The 21813-nt window shown below is 56.9% G+C and overlaps 1 protein-coding gene across 16 annotated transcripts in view; it reads right to left on the bottom strand.

Annotated features, from left to right (window-relative positions):
* DGKZ (diacylglycerol kinase zeta) overlaps window positions 1-21813 on the bottom strand; it is a 41745-nt gene that overhangs the window by 7968 nt on the left and 11964 nt on the right. For 4 of the 16 annotated variants that reach the window (XM_034646294.1, XM_034646295.1, XM_034646296.1 and 1 more), the window contains exons 1-9: window positions 9584-9707; window positions 4304-5056; window positions 3852-3960; window positions 3313-3408; window positions 2914-2991; window positions 1739-1795; window positions 1248-1316; window positions 251-322; window positions 22-138 (exon numbers count right to left, since the gene is read on the bottom strand). In XM_034646294.1, coding sequence (XP_034502185.1) covers window positions 22-138; window positions 251-322; window positions 1248-1316; window positions 1739-1795; window positions 2914-2991; window positions 3313-3408; window positions 3852-3960; window positions 4304-5037 — 1332 coding nt within the window. In that variant the 5' untranslated portion in view covers window positions 5038-5056; window positions 9584-9707. The other 12 variants (XM_034646299.1, XM_034646301.1, XM_034646308.1 and 9 more) reach the window with 8 other exon arrangements.

Genomic DNA, 21813 nt, shown 5'->3' with positions numbered 1-21813 from the left:
ACGGGTGCAGACAGGACTCACCTGGGGCCTGCGGGCACGGAGGATCCAGGTTGGTGGGATGACCACAGCAGCGTGGACCCCCAGGGAGCACGGCTCCTCTATCTGCTGCAGCATGAAGCAGGACACCTTGCTGTGGTACTAGAGAGGAGGGGCCGCAGCTGAGCTGGGCCTGAGCCCAGGCGTGGGGGGCCCCCACCCAGTGCCACCCAGGGGACAGCCTCGGGGGCGGGGCAGGGTGAGCACCACTCACTGCCTGCTTGCACCAGGAGCAGCTGATGGCCACAATCTCCTTGCTGTGGAAGGTGAACTTCTGCTGGAAGCCCTAGGGTGGAGAGGGTGGCTGGGGCACCAGCAGCCGGGCCCAGAGCAGCAGGCCCAGCCCCTCTCCCGTGGCCAACCTCTCTCCACCCAGGGAAAATGAGCCCATTTTTAAAAATTGAAACAACTACAAAATAAGCCCCTGGAGCAGGGAGGCCTGCAATTCTCTGAAGTTAACCACAAGGCGGTTGGGTGCACACGCCCGATCTGCCAGAAAGGGTCCACAGCTAACTCCTGCCAGTGGAGAGCCCCTTCCTGACCCCAGACCTCGAGGCCCCCTGGTATACACTTAGAGCGCTTCACGCTTCTTAACGGCACCTGTCACGTTCATTCCCTTGTTCATTCCCCAGACATTTACCGAGGGCCTAGCTGTCTGCCTGACACTGTGCTTGGCACTGAAAGTGAGCAGAGGGAAGAGGGACAAGGCCCCGCCACCTTCTAGAGCCTGCGCATACTGAGTGAAACAGAGCAGAAGCAGATAAGGAGTAAGTGACTGCCGCACTGTGGACTGTGCTCAGGAAGAATGCCCGCAGAGTCTGTCTTCAAGCCACATCCTCCTCCAGGAAGGCAGGGCCCTCACTCGCCCGCTCAGTGCTCGGCAGCCAACAGGGCTCAACAAACCCTGAGCTCAGCAAGCGAACGAGTGAGTCTCTACAATTCCCAGGGGCTCCCGCACGGCTTCAAGGCAGCTACACGGCACTAGAAGCGAACTTGCTTCCCTGCTCTCCTGCTCCGTCCAGAGACCTGGGTGTTTTGGGACTGACTGGGCACCTCAGCTAGGTCGGCAGTGAGCCCCGGGACTCTACACGCAGGAGACGCCGTCAGCGGCAGGCAGGTCACATTGGACGCACAGCCCGAGGCTCGGGGGGGCCGCAGGGTCCGGGTCCAGCGGGTAGCAGCCTGGCCCACGTCCCGGGGCAGAGCCTCACCTTCCCACAGTGCCGACACTTGCCATCCTGGCGCCGCCGGTGTACCCAGTGGTGCCGCACGAAGGTTGGCTGGAGGGGGAGGAGAGAATATCACTACAGCGAGGGCTGGAGAGGCGCAGCCCTGAGCGTGGCCTGCACCCCTCAATGTATGAACGTGCGGCATGGGCTGCAGGAAGCTCTCTGCAGCAGCGTGCGTGAGGGCAGGGTGGCTAGAGACTTGTCTCCATGGCCTCGAGGTGGGGGCGGAGGCGCCAGCTGGGGGAGAAGAGCGAGGAGGCACAAGAGGCAGGCAGGGCCTCACCTCCCATCTGCAGGCAGGGCCAGCCAAGCCTTCCCCATCGAGACCCTCTCAGAGCCTCAGCCCTGCATCTCCCTGGGCCCCAGAGCAGCCTCAAAGGGGCCAACTCCCTGGTGGCACTCTGGAGACACTGTGGAGAAGTCCACTCAGGACACCTGGGGCCTCCTTACCCATAACTACCCTGGGCACTTACCTCACGGATGTTCCTGGACCCTGATTCACGGAAGGACGGCTTACAGCGGAAATTTATCTGTGGAACATTGCAATGCCCAACCAAATGTCAGAACCTCCTTTCAGGGGGTCAGGCATCTAGCCACCTTCTCCAGGAAAGTGTCACTCAGTCATCCTCACAAGGCAGGGATAGCCCCAAATCGTCCCGGAAGCCCTCAGAATGTGAGACATCTCTGCTCAGAAGCCCTCCTGCACCCCTGCCTCCTCTCCACCAGCTAGAAGGACCCTTTCCTTCCTCTGTCAGTACCTGGGATGCGGGACACTGGGACTTTTGTGTCCTCCTCCCCCACTAAAAGGCAGCATGCTTTACTCCTCCCAGATTTTCCCTTGCCCTCCAGTGCTCCCAGCCTAGGCACGTGCAGGCACTCTGATCCTTGCTTGCACACTTGTGCTGGCTGGTCCCCGGAGACCATTAGCTCATTCGTGGAAACTGGTTTGATTTCCACCTTGTGTTCTGTAACACCTGGGGCTGTGTTTGTTTCTCTTTTCCCAACTGTCCCTCCATCAGCCTCAGCACAGTTGCGGGGAAACCTCACTCTAGGAGTCGGGCTGGGGCAAGTGGCCCACGTTAGCCTCGTTCATGCTATTCCTAGTCCTCCAGGCTTTCCCACGTGCTGACTGGGATTTCTGCTGCCTCCCACCCTCTGCCCGGGCCTACCTCCCGAGTGTCCCCTCTACTTCCCTTTAGAAGCACAGGGCCCAGACATGACACCAGCTGTCGACACACTACGGACCACAGTCCTTAGGGAAAGGTCTCTAGAGAAGCAGTGTGTAACGGACAGAGCCAAGCTTCAGCAAGACAATGGCCCTTCTAAATGTGAACTTAGGTGTGGATAAAATGGTGTCTTGGCCGTCACTCATGAATCCATCCCACTGACACAGTCAGTGAGCCCCACTCACTGCCAGGCTTGTTCTGGGCAGTGGGGATAAGGCAGATAAAAAGCGGGGGAGGCAGGATTCAAATGCAGCCATTTCAGCTCCAGGGTCTCTGGCTCTTCACCACCACGCAGGCTGGGACACTTTTGGCAAGTGACACTTGTAATGTGAATATGCGTGCAGAGACGCACACGTGTGTGTACTCAGATGCCTTTGGCACCCAAAGGGGAGAGGCGGGGAAGGCTGAGTGCCCATCCTCACCTTCTCCAGCTGTTCGATGCAGGGGGTGTGCACCACGATCTTGCAGGCTGCACACTTTCTCCGGGACACGGATTTCTGCTGCAGAAAACGAAGAGAGGGCCCTGACGCACCAGGTAACTCCTTACAGGATGCTGCCCCAGGGCAGGAAGAGAAATCCTTTCATGTGCCCCAGCACAGCTGCCCTGTGTGTTCACTGGGCATGCCTGGTCCTGGCATCTGAACACAGCCCCATTCCTCTTGCCCTCCACAGGCAGCCCTCAGCGGGGGCGCTCAGGTGAGCTCTTGTTCCCACCTCCCCTCCCGGAAGGGCTACAGCTGTCGGGCCAGCAGAAGTCAGCCCGCAGGCTTCTAGACCCACTCCACCAGCAGGGGGCGGCATGCCACCCAGAGCTCACTCACCAGCATCTTAGCTACACAGTACTGCTCCCCAACATAGCAAAAGTCCCCGGACACGTTGGTCTCGAACCAGATGTGTTCCCCATACGTCGCGGACTCCTAGACCACGAGATGAGCACGGTCAGCACAAACCTGCTACCCAGCCCACCTGTCAGTTCCTGCCCTGCCCTACCGACTCACCTCTCTCCCAAGACAGACCCGCTCTAGCCCCACAATCTACTCTGCTCCATCCTGTTTCCCAACTGTCCCTGCTCTTTTTTATTTTTTTGAAGATTTAAAAACATTTTGTTAAGTAACCCCCGAGATCAAGAGCCGCAGGCTCCACCAACAGAGCCAGCTGGGCGCTCTTCCCACTGTCCCTGCTCTTGAGGGCTTGGCTCAAACATGGCCACCCCAGCAGGTTTGCCCTGATCCCAAAGGCCCATGGGCTCCTCCCGCAGCTGCCCTCAGCACCTCCCTCCACCTCCAACCGCTGCTGTGGTCCCAAGCCCAGCAGGGGCTGGTACCCACCTATCCCGCCCTCCCAGCACCCTGCCACTCACGCTCCAGTCCACAGTGCTCCGGACCTGCCGCTCTGGCTCGCTGCACAGGGCCCCAGGAGTGGGCGGAGGGGGGGCCAGGTGCTGGAGGCCCGACTTGGTGATGGCTTTCCTGCAGAAAAGGAGACCGCTGAGGCCAGCTGAGCACCTGGTGACTCTGCTTCCTCCCCCCTTACCTGGGATCTCTGCCCTCACTGTGACTTCAACCCCTGGCCAAGACAGGGACCGCCATGAGGAGGGCAGGGGACACCCCACGGCAGCCTAGGACTCTGAGAGATTCCCTGCAGGAGACTTAGCCCTCCTCACAGCCCTTGTAGGGTACACTGGCTTCCAGGCACTGTCCAGAGCTATTCCCAAAGGGGGGCCCTCAGGCCAGGCAGAGCCTGGAGGTCCTTCCTCCAGGCCCGCCCCCTTGGGGTCTGCACACTTGCCCTGCCGGCCGCAGCTATACCTACGCAAGCAGGGCACTCCAGGTCTGGGGTCCTGCCGACTTGCGCCGTAGGGCTACCTGACGCCTGCGGGACAGCGGGCGCACGCGGGCGGGCATCAGAGCGCCAGCTGCGGTGCCTGAGGCTCTTCGGCCCCCAGGGCCGGGGTGCTGGCCTGGAGGCCGCTGCTGGCTGAGGCGCCGATAGTAACCGTGCAGGCCCCAGAGGGCATGGTCATACACCACGTCAGCGGGGAGCAGGTGGGAGGAGGCCCGGCGCCGGCGCAGGCAGCGAAGCATGGGCACGATGGTGCCCCGGTGTGAGGAGGGCCCTGGTCTCTTGGTGCCTGGTTGGGTGGCTCTCAAAGCCACAATGGTCATGTCCTCCTCCTGAGCGGCCTCCTCCTCCTCATGCATGCCTATGAGCCCAGCCACCAGCAGGGGTGTGCCCAGAAGCTGCGGCCCAGCAGCGGCAGGCTGGGGGGCAGGCACCTCATCCACGATGAAGCGGGGGTTGCAGGCTGGGGGCACAGTGCTGGAGCGCCGGCGGCTGGAGCCCCGGGCCCCCACCCCGCAGCTCAGGAGGCAGCCCTGGAGCTGTGCACTGGAGCGGCGCCGCTGTGCCAGTGAGGAGGAGGCCTGCCCAGCAGGGGAGCGGCGCCGGGCCTTGCCTGTGGGCAGCCCCACGCTGCTGGGCCGCCGCTGCCCCTCCCCGGGGCCTGGCGCCTTCCGCTGGAAGCGTCTCCTAAAGAAGGTCTCCATGGCAGGGGCAGGTGGATGGCTGTTGGGCAGAGACCGGGAGCATCAGGGGCTGGGCCAGGCTGTGGCCCATCCTGCGCCTAGGAGCCCAGTCACAGCCTCTGCCCTTTGAGCAGAGAAGGGACACAGAGAGAAAGGGGGAGGGTCCATGGCCTCTGACCTCCAGAAACACGGTGTGAGGGTACCACGGAATCCTCAGGGGAGCCCACATTTACCACTGCAGGAAGCACTAACACCCTCCCCAGTCATACCCGACGCTGCCCCAGGAGTAACGGGTACAAGGGGCTCCCCGCCTCCCGTGCGGCTCCCCCTGTCCAGGCACCATAAATCACAAAGGCCTGGCCTTTGACTCCCTCGCCTGAAGCTGATGGAAAAGGAAAAAAGGAAGCTGGAAGCCTGCAGCCCTGGGTTCCAGGTTGCAGTCAGCCTTTACAGACTGAGGGGCCAAGGATAAGCCTTTTCTTTTCCTCTCCTGGGGCCTCTGTTTGGCTACCAGATCAGGGCAGCCTGGGTGTCCCCTCCTGGGACGTGGCACAAACTAAGCTACAAGAATACAACGAGGCCCTCTGAAAAGAAATTCAGTCTGGATAAGACCCCAAGACTCTCAGCCCCACTCATGGGCTGAGGCTGAGAGCGGCACTAGAAATGGAGAGGATCTGACTTAGGGATCAAAGGACCCTGGGGACCAAGGCCCTCAGGACTGGAGGAGAGCCGCACAGGGGGAGAGCCACCCAGGCCTCATGCAGGGGGACGCTGTACGGGGAGAAACAAGAGGCCTGAGCCAAGAGAAAAGCCTTCCGGGTGCGTTCTGGGTGTGCATCTCTATCTCTGAGGGGCTAAAAGAAAGAACTTTCTTGGTAGACTGCTCTGTCTTAGCCTTCTGCAGAGGCCCAGTCCGATCTCCCATGTGTGAAAGTACCGGCTGACGGGTAATGTCTGAAAACCCTTTCAGCCCTCCTGCCAAGGGAGCCTGTGAACTGCACTTTGTCCGAGGCGCCAATGCTAGAAGCTCCAACTCTCCGCCCCAGACTGCCCTCCTGGAGGGAGGCAGAACCCATGGGGAGCACCCTTACTCAAACCATCCTCCCTTGACCTGTTCTGAACACCGGCCCAGCTTCCTTTGCCAGCTCACCTGCCCCTGGCTGCCCTTTCTTCACAGGCTGCTGGGATTCCTGCACCCTCACTGCTTCCGAACAGTGGGGGAAGGGCAGGAAGCCTGGGAGGCTGGGGGGGAGGAGGGAATGCCTCCAGAATGCCCAGGGATGCCTGTGCCCCGCCATCAAGTGATTTCCCGGGCCCTGGCAGCCACAGAGAGGTCTGAGCCACAGCCATGGGACATGTGCCTGGGGCCAACAAGAGAAACACGTCCACCTGCTGAGGGTCTGGCAGAAGTCAGGCATGGTGGGTGTGAGCCTTGGACAAACAGCGGTGGACGCTCGGCTTGAGCACTCAGGCCCGGGCTGCGTGCCTGTCTACTGCCTGCTTCTCCCACCACCCACTCACCCACTCTAATCTGCAACGAGCCTGTGAGTCCGGGCCAGCAACGCCAGGCGGAAGCCCTGGATGGGTCGTAGGGATATTCAGGGAGAGGCACATGGGGCCAAGGTGTCCGAGCTCCTGTGATCAGGGAGCAGAGGAGGCAGTGTGCCTGGGGAAGCAGTACTCGAGACTGCCTGTTACAGTCCTCAGCCTCTGCAGGGGACAAGGCGAAAGGCAGGAGTTAAGCTCTGCGGGTAGGAGAACGGGCGTGGGCAGAGAGCTCTCGGCTTCCTACTAAAATCAATTATCATCACAGCTAACGTTTATTGAGTGTCCCCAATGAGCCAGGTACTCTGTTAAGCCCTTTACAAGCACACATATCATTTTATAAACCAGAGCAATGTGGAAGAATAAGTACTGCATCCTACCATGTTCCTGATGGGAAACTGAGGCACAAGGACGTAACTTGCCCAAAGTCCACAGCGAGTCAATGGGGAGCCAGTAATGGAACCCAAGTCTGCGTGAAGGCAAAGCCTGTACCCCAGAGCCTCAGTGGAGAGTAGGGTCTTTCCTTTGGGGCCATGGGACTGAGACTAAGGGGGGATGGCGCAGGGAGGGGAACCCTAATAAGAGCAACAACAGCCCCACTGACTGAACGCCTACAGCGAGACAGGCCCCGAGCTAAGTACTTTCATTTATCGTCTCACTTGATCCCGACCACAACCCTGCGAGCCGGGCAGGATCAGCGGCTCCATTACAGAGACGAGGCCTGAACAGGTGCAGTACACGCCCCAGGTCACAAGGCCGGTCAGTGGCAGAACCCGGACCTGAACCCGGTCTGCCAGACTCCAGTCTGCTCCATACCCAGGAAGAGAAGCCTGAAGGCCCGGCTGCCCACTACTGCCCGGGCACTGCCCTGCCAGCACTCCCCCAGGGTGTCAGCTTTCCCCGCCCGTCTGGTCAGGCCGCCCTGTGACAGCTGCCTGGCCTGGAGATTAGTCACCCGGACATGCCGCCTGATGCTAGTGTCACCCAGAAAACAAAAGGCCACAGTCAGTAGGGGGGAGGTGCTGTGGATGCTCTGTGAGCAGTGATGAGGTCTGGGCCCTGCCCGCTGCCCCGGACCCACAATGACAAGAGCAGCCAGGAGGCAGGGGCCGCCTCACCACAGGGCGGCAGCTGACAGGTGCTCCCACAGCGCTCCGGGCCACACATTGAGGGGCAGCCCCAAGTCCAACCGTCCAGGAGTCTCATCGGCTGCCTGGCGGTGCAGTCACTGCGAGTGGGGAGCAAAGCAGGCTAGGCCAGGCCGGTGTTGGTGACCACGTGCAAAGCTGTCCCACACGTGCCTCAGTTTACTTGTTTGTCCAAGGAGGCTTCAAGACTGGCTGAATTGATATTTTATGACAAGTTGTCCTGCAAGGCCCCCATGCCTCTATCTCTGTGTTCCCAATGCCCCCTCCCCCTAGGCCCCATGCTTCCTGCTCCTCTGGTCTCCATAGAAACTTCTGTCCTCTGGTCAGCAACAGCCTGATTCCAGACTTCCTATCTCTGCTGAGGCTTCTGCTGGGTCCAGTCAGAAGGCCCGCCTGACCTCAGGCCTGTCCCAGCCCTTCCCCACAGCACAGCCCTGAGCGGCAGTGTCGTCTCACCGCAACGTCTGCCATCTTCAGCAGACCGCACGCTATGTGTAAAGGTCACTGGAGGAGGCCCCACAGGATTCTGACACCAACAGCAGAGCAAAACGGCTACTCCTCAGCCTTCTCACGGGGGACCCGAGGGAAGCTTGTCACACCCGAAGGGGACAGGATGAGAAAGGACTCAAGGGTTCCACAAACCTCCAGCTGGCTGTTGAGAGCCTAGGGAGGACAAAGGATGCTACAGGAGAGACACACATGGCGGTATCCAGCCACGTGCCCTCGATGAACAGCAGCGAGTGTGGCTAGGGGCAGCTGCCAGTGGGTAAGCAAGCATGAGCGCCCCAGCTTTGCTACTAGCTAGAAAGAATCAGACTCCTGGCCTCCCAGCCCAGACTATCTCACACCCTATGTTAGTTTCAAGCGGAAAAGCCCAAGGGCTTTGGAACCCTGCATCTGCCATTGCTTTCCCGGGTGTGGATCAACTAACCTTTCTGATCCTCGACTTTCTCCTCTGCAAAATGGGATGATACCGCCTAGTTCAGAAGGCTGGCATAAGGGAGGTTCTGATAAAGTACCTGATGATACCTGGCAGAGGGTAGGGGGATGGCAGGGCTTACACCTGCAGCAGACACAAGGCCATGTGGATCGTGCCATCTCCTGGGGTTTGTCTTTGCCCATGGCGGGAGTACGAACCCAGAAAGGGAAGCAGGAGAACCTGGGGTGGCCACTACCCACCACATGAAGAATAGAGCCTGGCAGCCAGAGTCACCTGGGTATCTGCTCATGCTGTAAAAGATGCCCTCTGCCCCTCGTGCCAGGCGTGGCCCCCAGAGGTGCTCACACAGGACACCCCGTGGGATGCAGCCAGGGTTTTCATTCCCAGCTGTGAGCAGGGCCCTTCATGCCCCCCTTGTCAGGGAAGGCTGGGAATGGTGCACAGTGGCCCCATTTCCAGCAGCCCCACAGCAAGGGCCTGGAGCAGCCTCCCCAGGGGGATACTGGTCAGAAGCCACCTCTGGCTGCTCTGCTCCCACAGCCCGAAGGTCAGAGGGAAGGAGGTGGGGACAGCTGGAAGGGAGGCCTGCCTGGGGGCTGGTGAGACAGGGTCTCCACTCTCCCAAGGTCTTTACTTGCTAAGAGGAGCCTGCCCAAAACAAAACAAAAGCATAGCGGGGAGCAGGTGGGCCAGGGCTTCATGGGAGAGGCAGCCAGCAGGCCAGTAATGTTTACCTCCACGGAGTCTGGTGGGGGCAGGAGCCTAGCCTACCCTTTCCCTTCCCTTTTCTTTTCCATCAGCTTCAGAGCCTCATCCAGGAATGGTGGTGCCTGGGCCCACCCTGATCCGTTCCTCCCCAGACCCACCCAGACAGATACAGGAAGGAGGAAGCAGAAGGCAAGGAAGGGTTGGGGGGCGGGGAGTCCCTTTTGACCTGATCTGGAAGGCTGGGTGGCAGGCAGAAGGTGGGCGAGCGGGTGGGGCCTGGGGTCCCTGTGGGCAGGCGAGCCCGGGCTCTGGCTCCAGCTCCAGGCTGCCGGCCTCTGGCTGAGCAAGTCCTAGTTTGGAGAGCGAGCGGAGCTGCTGTGGCCGCTCCTCTGCCCCCTCCCCCTCGCCACCCTCCTCCCCCCAGCCTGAGACAGCCGTTATGAAAATAACCCGATTGGTAACCAACTGCACTTCCTCTCCCAGCGGCAGCTCCAGGCCCTGCAGCAAGCAGGCGGCCGGTGGGCGGGCAGGCACACGCGCACCAGTCCTGCCTCCTGGCTTCTTGTCCCGAAGTCCCCAGAGCCAGGCTGAGCAATAGACCAGTAGCCTCCCCTCCACCTGGCACCCAGTAGAGCACACACAGCCCCTGCCCTGGCTCCTGGAGGAGGCCTGGGGAGGCAGAAGTGGGGGGTGGGTCGCACCCCTTCTGGCCACCTAATGTCCTCTCATACCCACTGGACAGGTGTTCTGGGGTCTGGGGCAAGCGTGTGAGATAGCGAATCACTGGCACCCATCAAAATAACCACAAAAACAGGTATCTGTCCAGTCTTTCACAACTTACAAAGCACTTTTTCACAAGCACTATCAGACAGGAGGCTTAGATTCTCCTGCATGGGTGGCATTATTGTCCCAGCTAAACAATAGGGCACCTGAGGCTCACAGAGGCCTGTGGCTGCCTGAGTGCAGAAGTGGCCGAGCTGGGACTATCCATCCTGGGTCTCCTGGCCCTGCCAAGGGGGCCTGCCACAGCTGCCCTGACTTGTGTCCTGGAGAGGCCAGCCCAATGTCACACCCATCTTGTTCAGAATGCCACCCCCCCGCCCCTGCCAGCTTACACTCCTGGCTCTCGGGTCGAGAGTGGCAGCTCTCAAACTTCCACGACCCTTCACACTCTTAAAAATTACTGAAGATCCCCAAAAGATTTTGTTGACGGGGTAAGAGCTATATTGCTATTTACCATATTAGAAATTAAGACTGAGAAATTTAAAAAATATTGACTCATCTAAAAACAATAAACGTGGGGCACCTGGGTGCCTCAGTCGGTTGAGCGTCTGCCTTTGGCTCAGGTCATGATCCCGGGGTCCTGGGATCGAGCCCCGCATCAGGCTCCCTGCTCATTGTGGAGTCTGCTGCTCCCTCTCCTCTCTGCTTGTGCTCTCGTATGCCCTCTCTCCCAAATAAATAAATAAAATCTTAAAAAAACCCAAAAAACAAAGACAAAACCCCCCAATAAACTCATTATGTGTTAACATAAATAACACACTTCTCTCTTTTTTTTTTTTTAAAACTGTACTTTCTAAAAAAAATTAGCTAGAGGAGTGTCATTGTTTTAATTTTTGCAAATCTCTTTAATTTCTGGCTTAATAGAAGACAGCTGGATTCTCCCGTCTGCCTCTGCAGTCCATCTGCTGTGATATGTTGTTTTGGTTGAGTATGTGAAGAAAATCCTGCCTCATACTGACATGTAGTTAGAAGAGGAAAGAGTGTTTTAATAGCCTTTTCAGGCAATTATTGATGTTGTTCTTTGCTACTACAGCAAAATATGACAAGTGGTAGTTTCTTAAAGGTTAGTGGCTATGTGGAATCTGAAACCGTACCAACGAACCTTTCACTGGTCTATCTTGCATTTTGAATTCTTCAACATCAAGCACTGGAAAATGTATTTTACTGAGTTATGCAGATCTTCCAAATGTTGACACATTTCCTTATACAAAATCAAAAAATCACACTTGCTAACATCACTACTGGTCTCATCAGAAAGTCCTGGGAAGCTGTCAGGCCCTAGACAGTGGATACAGAGCTTCTAAAATTCTAATTTTTGCTTTTCAAAGGCTCAAATTTTATCATTAGCAACAAATACTGATACTGGTTTTGAAGTAACAAGCTCACTTCATTCATTTGTGAGAAAATGTCTGACAAATACTGAAGAGTTCTGTCTGTCAGGTGTTCTCTCAAGTTAAAACGGTGTTCTTTAACTAGGACAGCTTGCCACTGAGCAGCAAAACTGCCTTAACGTAGATTTCACACTTCTTCACACAGAATATTTGAAGAGATATACACTCAAGGATCTGGGCTTTGTAAAATTAATACATTTTACTGCATTCTGATGTTGTGAGCGTGAAGCATACAACAGCTTCTAGTTTATGGGGGGGCCACTGCCTTGGTTTGGGCTGAAGTTCCAGCCGTGTCATACCACCTTGCCTTTGCACCCTTGATACAAATGTTAACATGGTGAAAAGGGCATGAGCCAAGGCAGCTCTGAAAGTATTATTATGCAAATAGTTTTGACCACACCAATCCTCTGAAAGGGTCTAGGGCACCCCCAGGACCATATTTTGGGAACCACCAGCTCAGAATGAATTCCAAATCCTCTGGCCTGGCAAATGTGGCTTCTGCGGTATGGCACGAACTCAGCCGCCTATGCCCTGACACAAACCCGTGGGCTCTGACCGAGCCATCCTATCCTGTCCCCCAATCTGGCCATGCACACAGCACACCTTCTGCCTGGAATACTGGCCCCTTCCTACCTTGTACCAAATTCCCACCTGCTCACAGCTGCCCCAGCCAAGAATTCACCAGTCCCACTAGTCACCTCACACCACCTACTTGGCTTCTCTGCCACTGGACCCCTGGGAGCCCTAATTCTTTCAAATCCATATGCCTTGTTCCTCCCACGCAGCCACCAGGCCACAAGCTCCTGGGGGCCAGGGCCCAGGTCTTGTGCATTCAGGCATGCCCAGCACAGTGCCTGGCAGTGAGTCCGGTGTTTACCACCAATCAGCTCAGGAGGAAGGAAAAGGGAATTCCGTGGGGGAGGGGCGAGAGCCATAAGGGAAGAGAAGGGCTTCCTCCGCCTGGGGTACCGCACCCAAGGGCTGACCACAGGGCCCAGGCTGGCGCAGGCCACTTCTCTTTGTTGGGCACAAGGGGATGGCAACAACCTTTGTTTTAGCAGCTACCTTCCCCTCTTCTCCAGAGGACCCGAAGAGTGACCAGCTGAGGCCCTCTTCGGGGCTAGGGGCCATGGCCCACTCCACGCTCTCCATGGCTTTCCTTGTAAAACTTGGACAGCAGGACTTGGCAACATGAGGGTGGTGGGCACGGAGGGGAGAGGAACGGTGACTCAGATGCTTGGGGGGCTGGGCCCAGGCCCAAGCCCCCACTCTGAGCTCCTTGCTGAAGCATCCCCATCTCTCCTTCGTGTCCCGAGTCCTGCAAAGCCGGGAGAAACGTCTTTGCGATGACTGACTGACTCATTCCTTTAGAGCCTCCCCTCCAAGCCATCCCCGCACCGGCACCACAGTTCATTCTAGAGTGCCCGCTGCCCCAATTGGCTTTCCACTGTCAGCTGGGCAAAACACAAAGCCCTGGGCCAGGACTGGACTGGCCCGTCGGCCTCCTGGCCCATCTCTTCTGTACTTCCTTACATCTTATTTGACAGAAACACAACGTGCTCTGTGCCAGGCACTGTTCTAAGCATTTTACGAATTTAAACTCATTGAACATCATAAAAATTATTAGCATTATTATCCCTGTTTTATAGGTGAGGAAACTGAGGCACAAAGGGATTGAATAACTTGCCTGTGGTCATACAGCTAGGAAATGGCAGAGCGGGGTTCTAAGCCAGGAGTCTGGTCCGGGTCCATGCTCGCACCCCTTCACTCCCCACCTCTGGACAAGGGCTCTCTGTGCTCGTTGTGTCTGGCAGCTGGTAGTCTATCTGGAATACCATTCCCTCTTCTGCTTAGTGACCTCTCTCATCTTTTTCCTCTTGTCTTTTCAGAGTTGGCTCAGACATTGGCTCTGCTGGAAAGTTCCTCCCAGCCCCCTCTCCCGGGGGGTTAGCTGCTCCCACGCTCAGGCCCTCTCTCCGTTATTCTCAGCCATCAGCGCTAGTTGGCGAGTCTGTATCCCCCACCAGACCGTGAGCCCCCGGGGACCATGAACTGCCCATAATTGCATCCCCAGGGTCTAGAAGTGCTGGACGAGGACTGAAGAGTGAATGGAGGAAAAAGTGAATGGTCCAGGCTCCGCCGCATGGATGAAGCTGTGAGCAAAGAGTTTCCAGCACGCCAACCCAGAGGCCGGCCGACTCCTGTGGCCTTCTTACCAGCACTGGGTGGACACGCTGCTGGTTTGGGCTGCGCTCTTGCATCTCAGAGGCACACACTGAAACCGATCCCTGATGGGGTTGCTGATACGTCTCCAAGTCTCCCAACCCCCTCCCGGGCCCCCAGGTCCTTCTTCCCTCGTGGCTGAGACCTCTCGTTGCCTTCTCCTGTATCTGCAGCAGGCTCCCATTCCCCATCTGTGTGGAGCAGCATGCCCCCTCATCCCTCATTCAAAATTTAACTCCCTCTCTGAGCTTTCTGTCCATGTTGCTCCCTCCTCCATCCCCTAGAAGATCTTCTCTCTTCTCAGAATCAGCTGTCAACTCCTCCCCCCTCCAACTTTGCGGCCCTGCTTCCATGCACCACACACAGGGACTTTTCCTGCCTTTGAGGCCAGCACTGTGTCTAAAATCTCTTGGAGAAGTTGCAGGAGACAAAGAGCTTCTGAGAAGATTTGGACTCAAAGGTCCAGAGGGGTTCTGTTCTGCCTCTGACCAGCTACAGGACCTCAAGTCAAGTCTCTCACCCTGTCTGAGCCTCAATTTCCTCAACTGATACCTGGGGAATAACACCCACCCTGTCTTTCTCATGGGAGCTTGAGAGTTTGTTCATGGTAACCAATTCTACAGTTGACCAAAACTTTAAAGAAAGGAAATTAACTCCAGAGACCTAAAAATTAGGACAACCACTTTGGAGCATGGCTTGGCAATGACTATCTAAGGGGAAGATACACCACCCTGTAACCAAGCACCGGTGGGCTGAACACAAGAGGACCGTGTACTGGAACAGTCTCTGAAGGACTGCTTCCAATGGCAAAGATGCTGCCAACAGCCTAACTGTGCGCCAACAGGGTACTGGGCAAACAGGCTGTCATACGTTACAGAAAGGATTGGTATATAGCAGGCAAAATGGTACATCGAGCTCATGTCTCAAGATGGTTAAATCTCCAAAACGATAAGAAGGAAAAAAACCTGAATTCGGAATATGTACAGTACACCATTTAAATCAAGTGCTAAACCATACGGAACAGTCCTGTATGTTGCTATGGAGAGACACCTATGTAGGAAACATTTTCAAGAGGCGTGAGAATACGAACACCAAAAAACAGGATTGTGGTTTCCTCTGCAGAGGGAAACAGGGGGCTTCTACCCCTATCTAAAGTAAATACAGCACGATTGTAAGATTGGACCAAACGAAGTGGTGGGTGTTACATGATTCTGTATGTTTTTGTTTTGTTTTCTTAAAGATTTTATTTATTTATTTGAGAGAGAGAGAGAGACAGCCAGCGAGAGAGAGAACACAGGCAGGGGGAGTGGGAGAGGAAGAAGCAGGCTCCCAGCAGAGGAGCATGATGCGGGGCTCGATCCCAGATCGCCGGGATCACGCCCTGAGCCGAAGGCAGACGCTTAATGACTGAACCACCCAGGCGCCCCTGTATGTTTTTTTAATTGTAAAATCTTTTGTGTTTTTTAAAAGATTTTTAAAATAATTTTTAAGAAAGTCCCCCCAGAGGGAGAACAGTTCCCTGGGGTTGCCTTGGGTCTTCCGTGGATGGGTTTCAGTAGTGGCATGGAACCCCAACCGTGTTCCTTACACTGTCTCATAGTAGGAACCCCGTATCTGTGGGTTCGGAAGGTCTCCCCGCAAAGGATGCCTTCCAGAGGAGGGTGAGCGGGCGGCAGGTTGTGTCAGTGGGGTGTCTGTGTGGGCTGGGGAGCAGGAACCAGCTTGCTCCCTTTCACAACCGCCCCCGCCTTAGTAAAATGTCAGCAAGCTGGGGAAGGGGGGGGCGGAGAACCAGGCAAGCTGTTAACCCGCGAGATGCTGATGCTGGGGCGTGGGTGGTGCAGGCCCAGGCTCCCAGACAGCTATTTTGGCATGTGCTGTGATCGGGCTCAGCCCTGGCAGGGGAGAGGCCTCTACGTGGGAGCTCTGGACTGGCGCTCTGCCAGGAGCAAGGGGGAGGAGGTCTCTGAAAGGGAGGGAGAGGGCTCTGGGGCCCTTCCTCTCTCTTCAGACCTCTCACCGTGAGGCACTGAGTACAAATGAGGCCCAGTGCACTGTGCTCTCCTCCCCAGCACCTCTCCTCAGGCCACAGGCCACAGGCTACCCATGACCACAGGGCGATATCAGGGGTTCCTTTGAACATGTCTCTTGAGTCTTCTGCAACCTGCACTTTGAAAGCAAGATAAAAGATCACAGACTTGCCCCTCCACTCCACACCCAGCCAGGGAGCCCATGACACCCTGCTAACAACCCATTCTCCCTCATATTCTCATAGTCCCATACCCAAGGGTACCTCCAGCCCAGCCTTGCTCCCCCTGAAGCTGGGATCCTAGTGGCAGTTCTCCTGTGGGGTCGAGGAGCAGAACATCTCACGGGTCTCTCTCCACTCCCATACAAGACAAAAATCTCTTCATCTCACAGAGCACTCAAACCCCTTTTTAGGCTCTACCAGTTTGGGGATGGGAAACTAAAACAGAAAAGGGTGCTAGTAAGTCGGACGGACGGCCTGTGTTGTGAAAACATCCAGTGTGAGCTGTGAGATCCTGGGCCAGGCCCTTGACCTCTTTGAGCCTTTCTTTCTCATGTGTAAAATGGGGATAAAACGAACTACGAGACTGTTCTAAGGATTACATGAAACGGACAGATTTACAGACTTCTGGCAACTGTTAACTGCCAGAGAAAGAGGAGCCTGCACATCGCACACCTGGATGCAGGGGAGTGTGGGGGAGGGTGGGAGTGCTCGTGTCCTCAGCCTCCCGCTCCTCTCCCTGGGCCACAAAGCCCCCGGTCTCACTCAAACCTGCTCTCCACCACCTAGCCAGGTCCCTGGTGTCTCAGCTGAGGAAGGGGGGCAAAAAGGAAAGAGGGCAGAATGACAGCTCCTCAAGGGCATGTGGCCACTGCTCTGGCCTACTCTCTTCCCACCCAAAACTATCCTCCTAGGCTCCCAGCCCTGACTAGAGCGCCAGGCAGGTCCCACGCTGAGAACTCTGGGGGTACCCTCAGGGTATCAGGGGCTCCACAAAGGAAACAGAGGAAGCAGTCCAGGGGAGCAAGAAAGGAGTGCTTGGCACCACCCAGAGATGCATCCACTAATCCTGTCCGCGAACGAGGGGAGCTGGTAAGCCCAGATGCAGGTGCAGCAGTGTCCCCTTCTTGCCCACACCGTCTCCCATGATGACTTACACAACTGCCCAGGTGGCGGCAGCAGCCCCAGGAGAGGCAGAGGGGGCAGGGAGGAGGACAGGTGGAGGGTAGGGTGGACGGTGCCAGACGAGGATGCCTCATGACACAAGGAAGGCTGCAGGGTCCTGAGTGTGGTACAAATTGACATGATACTGGAGTCAGGGGACTGGTGTTGGAATCCCAGAAAAGCCCCAACTAGCTGCAAGACCTTGGCCCAGTGAGGGCCACATCCTGGGGCCTCAATCTTTAGGGAGGGGGAGGGGTTGGGCCAGGTGCTGTGGAAGCTCCTGCCCAGCCTGCCTTCTCCCTCCTTCTGATTGGCTCTGCCCTGGCAGTCGGAGTATCAGGTAACTGGCCAGTGGGAATGTCTGTGGGTCCACCCACAGCAGGTGTTTGGTACAAGTGGACTAGCGGGAAGGAGAATCTCCCCTCCCAGCACCCTCTCCACAATGGTAACTGTCGCCCCCCTGTGTCGCTCTAGCTATACTGCAAGGACAAGTTGCCCATCAGCCTCTGGACCCTGAAACTCTCTCCAGCCTTTGTAGGGATATAGGGACCCAACCTCTGCTTCTTCTAGAGCCCAGCACAGGCCAAGCCTCAGGGCCAGTGTGCCCACTCACTTCCTCCTCTGCTTGGGGGGATGACTGGTGAATTCTGGAAAGGACTCCAGGAAGCCAAGGAGGGCAGGTGTGATTCTCTTTCCCCGATCTCTAGCTGCCCAGGGCCTAGGCTTTCTCTGACTAGGGTCACACAGTCCTTCCTCTGTCCTTGCCTGGGAGGACACCCACTCTCCTGCTCTCTTTTGCCAGCTGGGGCAGCACTGTACCCTGAGATTTGACCTTTTTGGAGTATGGCACATAGAGAAAATGACAAGAGTTGCCCATCCCCTCCCCTGACCTCTAAGCCAGAGACTCTGGCAGGCGTGTGGCAGCTGAGGAAGACGAGACAGTCCTATCCTAGTTCACAACCTCGGCTGGCTCCATGCTGGCTCATGACATTGTGGGGGTGGGGGGGTGGGATAGCCGAATGGGGTAAACTGATGCATAGCTCAGCCACTGCGGTCCCTTTTTCTTCTCTAGCTAGCAGGAATCCAGGGACTCTGACTTGCACCTGGTCTTCGAGACACTTGAGCCACTCCCAGTTTTAGCCTGAGTAGGACAAACCATGCAAAGAGGCTCTTTTGCTCCCAGACGACCCGGCACCGCAGACAGGCGTTCTCGACTCCGCAAGAGGCGTCCCTCACATGTGCCTCCCCAACCACTGCAGAAACCACCCCAGACTTCAGCTCAGGCAGCCCAGCGGGCACCCTCCACCAGTCTGGACTTCAGGCCCGCGCTCACTTGGGGCCATGTGGCATCACCTCTAAATGGGACCTATTGTCTCAAACTTGTTCCACAGGTGCATTTCCTGCCCTCTGGCAACTAATGACTTTGAGCACTAAGGAAAGGCAGCGGTGGCAGAGCCAATGCTCAGGCTCCCAGGGGCTCTGCAGGCCCGGGCTCCTTATGTCTACGTGTGTGAAGCGCCAAGTAATTTCTGATCCCCCTGAGGTGCAAAACCAGTTAATCCACAAGCTGTGCGACCAGCCCAGGGTCAGGCTGCTGGGACCGGGCCAGAGGATAAGCGAATGCTCCCTCCGGGTGGGCCCTGGAAGAAGAGGAGACAGAGTCAATTTCCCTCCCACTTCTGACTGATCACCCCCTAGGCCAATAGGATCTGAAGGATAAGGACAGAGGAAAACCCATATGTCCTGGGATTAGGGCAGGGCCTATACCAACTCTTCCGGGAGGGGTTGACGGTTCCCAGCAAGGATCCCTGAGGTGGAAGGGAGCTGGGGGGATCATGGCCCAGCTTTTTGTCTTGCTGCGCTAAAAGAGAAGAGATTCTTATTGTTCCCCAGATTCCAAGAGGGTGAAGCCAGTTGTGAGGGTCTAAGACAGGCTTTAAGGAAAAACCTCTTTAAGGAAGATGCCAAAGAGGGTTCCATCCAGAGACTGTTCTACCTGCCCAGATTGGGGATGGCAAACGCGCAGCCCATGTACCACCACTACCCCTCCCAAGCCCACAGCAGAGTGCTGATTATAGAACTCAACCACCAAGCCAAGATCCGAATGCAGCTTCAGCAGCCACGACCAATCTATTTGTTATCTCTGGTTCTCCCTTCTAGCCACTGTCCATTCACTTATCAGGTCCCGCAGCCCCAAGGTGTGAGGATGGGGTAAATGCAGAAGCTCAACGAGAAGCAAGAGCCTGGTTACGGATGAACATGGAGCCTGAGGAAAAGATGGAGAGGAGGGGCTGGCTTCAGCGAGGGCACTGGGGACTTGCACCTGAAAATGGCAACCAGCAAACGTGGCTGGACAAGATTTAAAAAAAAAAAAAAACAAAACATTAAAGGGGCCGTGCCCAAAGCAAGTGTACTATTCCAAATGTCTGCCCCTGCCCTCCAACCAAAGCAAGGGAGAGGGCATCAGCCCCAGTGGGCAACTGATTCTCTGAGTTCCCAGGCCTGTCAGTAAGGTCTTTTCCCTCACTGCCCTCTCCCTGACTCTACTGGGTTTTCTGAATATATTCATTTCTGAATGCCCCACTGCCCCAGCACAGTGCTACTACGCAGACACTCCTTACATGCTCCCAGAGGCCGCTGTGGATTTTCTTCTCATTAAGCAGCCTATCAGATCACTTACCATCCCCAGAGTGATGTAATACTTTGGTCCTCAAACCTGGTAGCGTATTAGAAACACTTGCGAAGCTTAAAAAAAAAAAAACCCAGGCCCAATCTCCAGACCTGATGAGTCAGGCATGCTAAGGATAAGATCTAGGAATTTGAATTTCCTAAAACTCCCTAGGTCACTGTGATGTTCTGTTCGGGAACCTAGTATAGAGAAAGGGTTTTGGACTAGAGTTCGAACTCTCTCTCCCTCTCACTTGCTGTGTGACTCTGGGCAAACTACTTATCTCTTCGAGCCTGTGTTTTTCCTCATCTATAAAAATGGAAAAGTCACACCTATCCTGCTTAGAGAATTACGTAAAGGTATTTGTTGGTTTTCTTGCTTCTTGTTCTTCCCCCTGAACATGCCTCACATTCATGCCACATGCACAAACCTGCGCCCTTCAGGAGGGTCACAGCCACAGGTCACAAGAGCCCAACACTTGGTACCCTGTGGGCAGGGACAGGAAGCCTCTGGTGGAGCCCCTCCCTCCCCCTCCGGAGCCTGTGAACACTGGAGGCTACATCCTGCAGAGCTGGGTGTAAACTGCTCCATCTTGTAGGGCTGTGGGTGACAAAACAGAGGTACTGGAAGCCTTGCTCCCTGCCCCGTTTTATATGACATTGAAGCTTGTGTGGCTTCACAAGAACCCACGGAGCTCCATCTGCCAGTGTGAGAATCCTGATCTCTCGGTGTGCTTGGTGACAAAGACACAAAGAACAGGGCCCTGGCCAGGGTAAGGCTGGCAGAGGGCATAGGTCAGCATTACAGGTTCGCCAACCCGCACAACAGGAGAAAACTGCCCACGTTAATGGTGGGTAAAGTCTACCCTGGGAAGGGTCAGGGCAAAGCTCGGGGAGGGGGTGTGCCGAATGCCACAAAGTCAGGGCAACTGAAGAAAAGTGAGAGGGAGGCCTTGGGCAGGCTCCAAGTGGTCAGAGTCCAGCCTGAGTTGGCTCTGGGGTCCTTAGCTGATTGGCTGCAAGCTCCCTGGCCACTGGAGAAGGGCAGGAGTCAGTCAGGAAAAAGCCCAAGGAGCCAGGTGGGGTACTCATGGGGCTCCACCTTCCCTCACCTTACACCAGGGCTGCATGGCAGGAAGCGACTCCCAGCCAACACTGGCACACATGCCATGAGCTGCCTGCACTCAATCTTTCCACACCCTCCCCCAGTTCCTCACCAGAGTCCTGGTCGACCCTGTCCCAGGCATAAGACGGTGACGTCTGGTGTGCTGGAGGAGGGGGCAGGACGGAGCTTGAACAGCCAGCACAGACTCCAGACTGCAGCCCACCCATCCCTCACCCAACAAGAGCCGGATGGGGGTAGGCGGAGAAATGCCTACTGCCTAGCAGAGGTAGAGGCTGGGGTCTCTCCGCTAATTAAAAGCAATACAGAACAGGTGGCCAGGCACCCCCAACCTCAAGGAGAGGCTTAAAGTGATGAGCAGTTAGCTCAGCGACCAGTGCTCCTGGACAGCCATGTGTTGTGACAGTATCAACAGAGGCCATGTTCTGCAGATGCCATGCAGTGGTGGGAGGCGAACGGCCCCACCGAGGCGCGGGGGTGGGCGGGTGCCGTGACCCCCACCCACCCAACCTCACTGCGGCCAGGGGACTCAGGGCCCCCTGCTCTCTCAGTGCCAAGAACCGGTGAGTGTCCCGTCATGGGGGCCCGACCTGCCGGTCCCACCCTGCAAGCAAGTTGGAAGCTGACCCTGTCTCGGTACCACAGAGGAGGCGCGCTAAGCTGCCGGTGCCAGTGCCGGGACGCTGGGGGATGATCCCGACGCGGAGCCAACCCAAGACAGCCCGTACCGCCGGTGCCCGGCGGAGACCTCCACTCGGTGTCAGTCCCGAGACGGCCGAGGGACGCCTCCCGGTGCCCGGCGCGGTATGCGCCCGGTGCCGCCGTGCCCACCCCGCTGCCGTCGCGCGCTCACCTGTGCCCGAAGAGCCGCAGCCCTGGGAAGCGCCGCTTGTTGAGGCGCCGTGGCGCCTTGTCCGGCTCGGGACCGGCGTCGCGCTCGGAGCCGCTGGACGAGGCGGAGGCCGACTCCGAGTCGCTGCTCCGGGCCTCGGGGCTGCCGTCCCGCGGCTCCATCCGGCCCTAGCCCCGGCCGGCGGCGGGCCCGCGGGAGACGCCCATGCCGGTCCGGCGGCCGG

The sequence above is a fragment of the Ailuropoda melanoleuca genome, chromosome 16, assembly GCF_002007445.2.
Source record: "Ailuropoda melanoleuca isolate Jingjing chromosome 16, ASM200744v2, whole genome shotgun sequence".
Classification (NCBI taxonomy): domain Eukaryota; kingdom Metazoa; phylum Chordata; class Mammalia; order Carnivora; family Ursidae; genus Ailuropoda; species Ailuropoda melanoleuca.
Note: the sequence above shows the minus strand (reverse complement) of the source record. Positions and strands in the feature narration are given on the sequence as shown.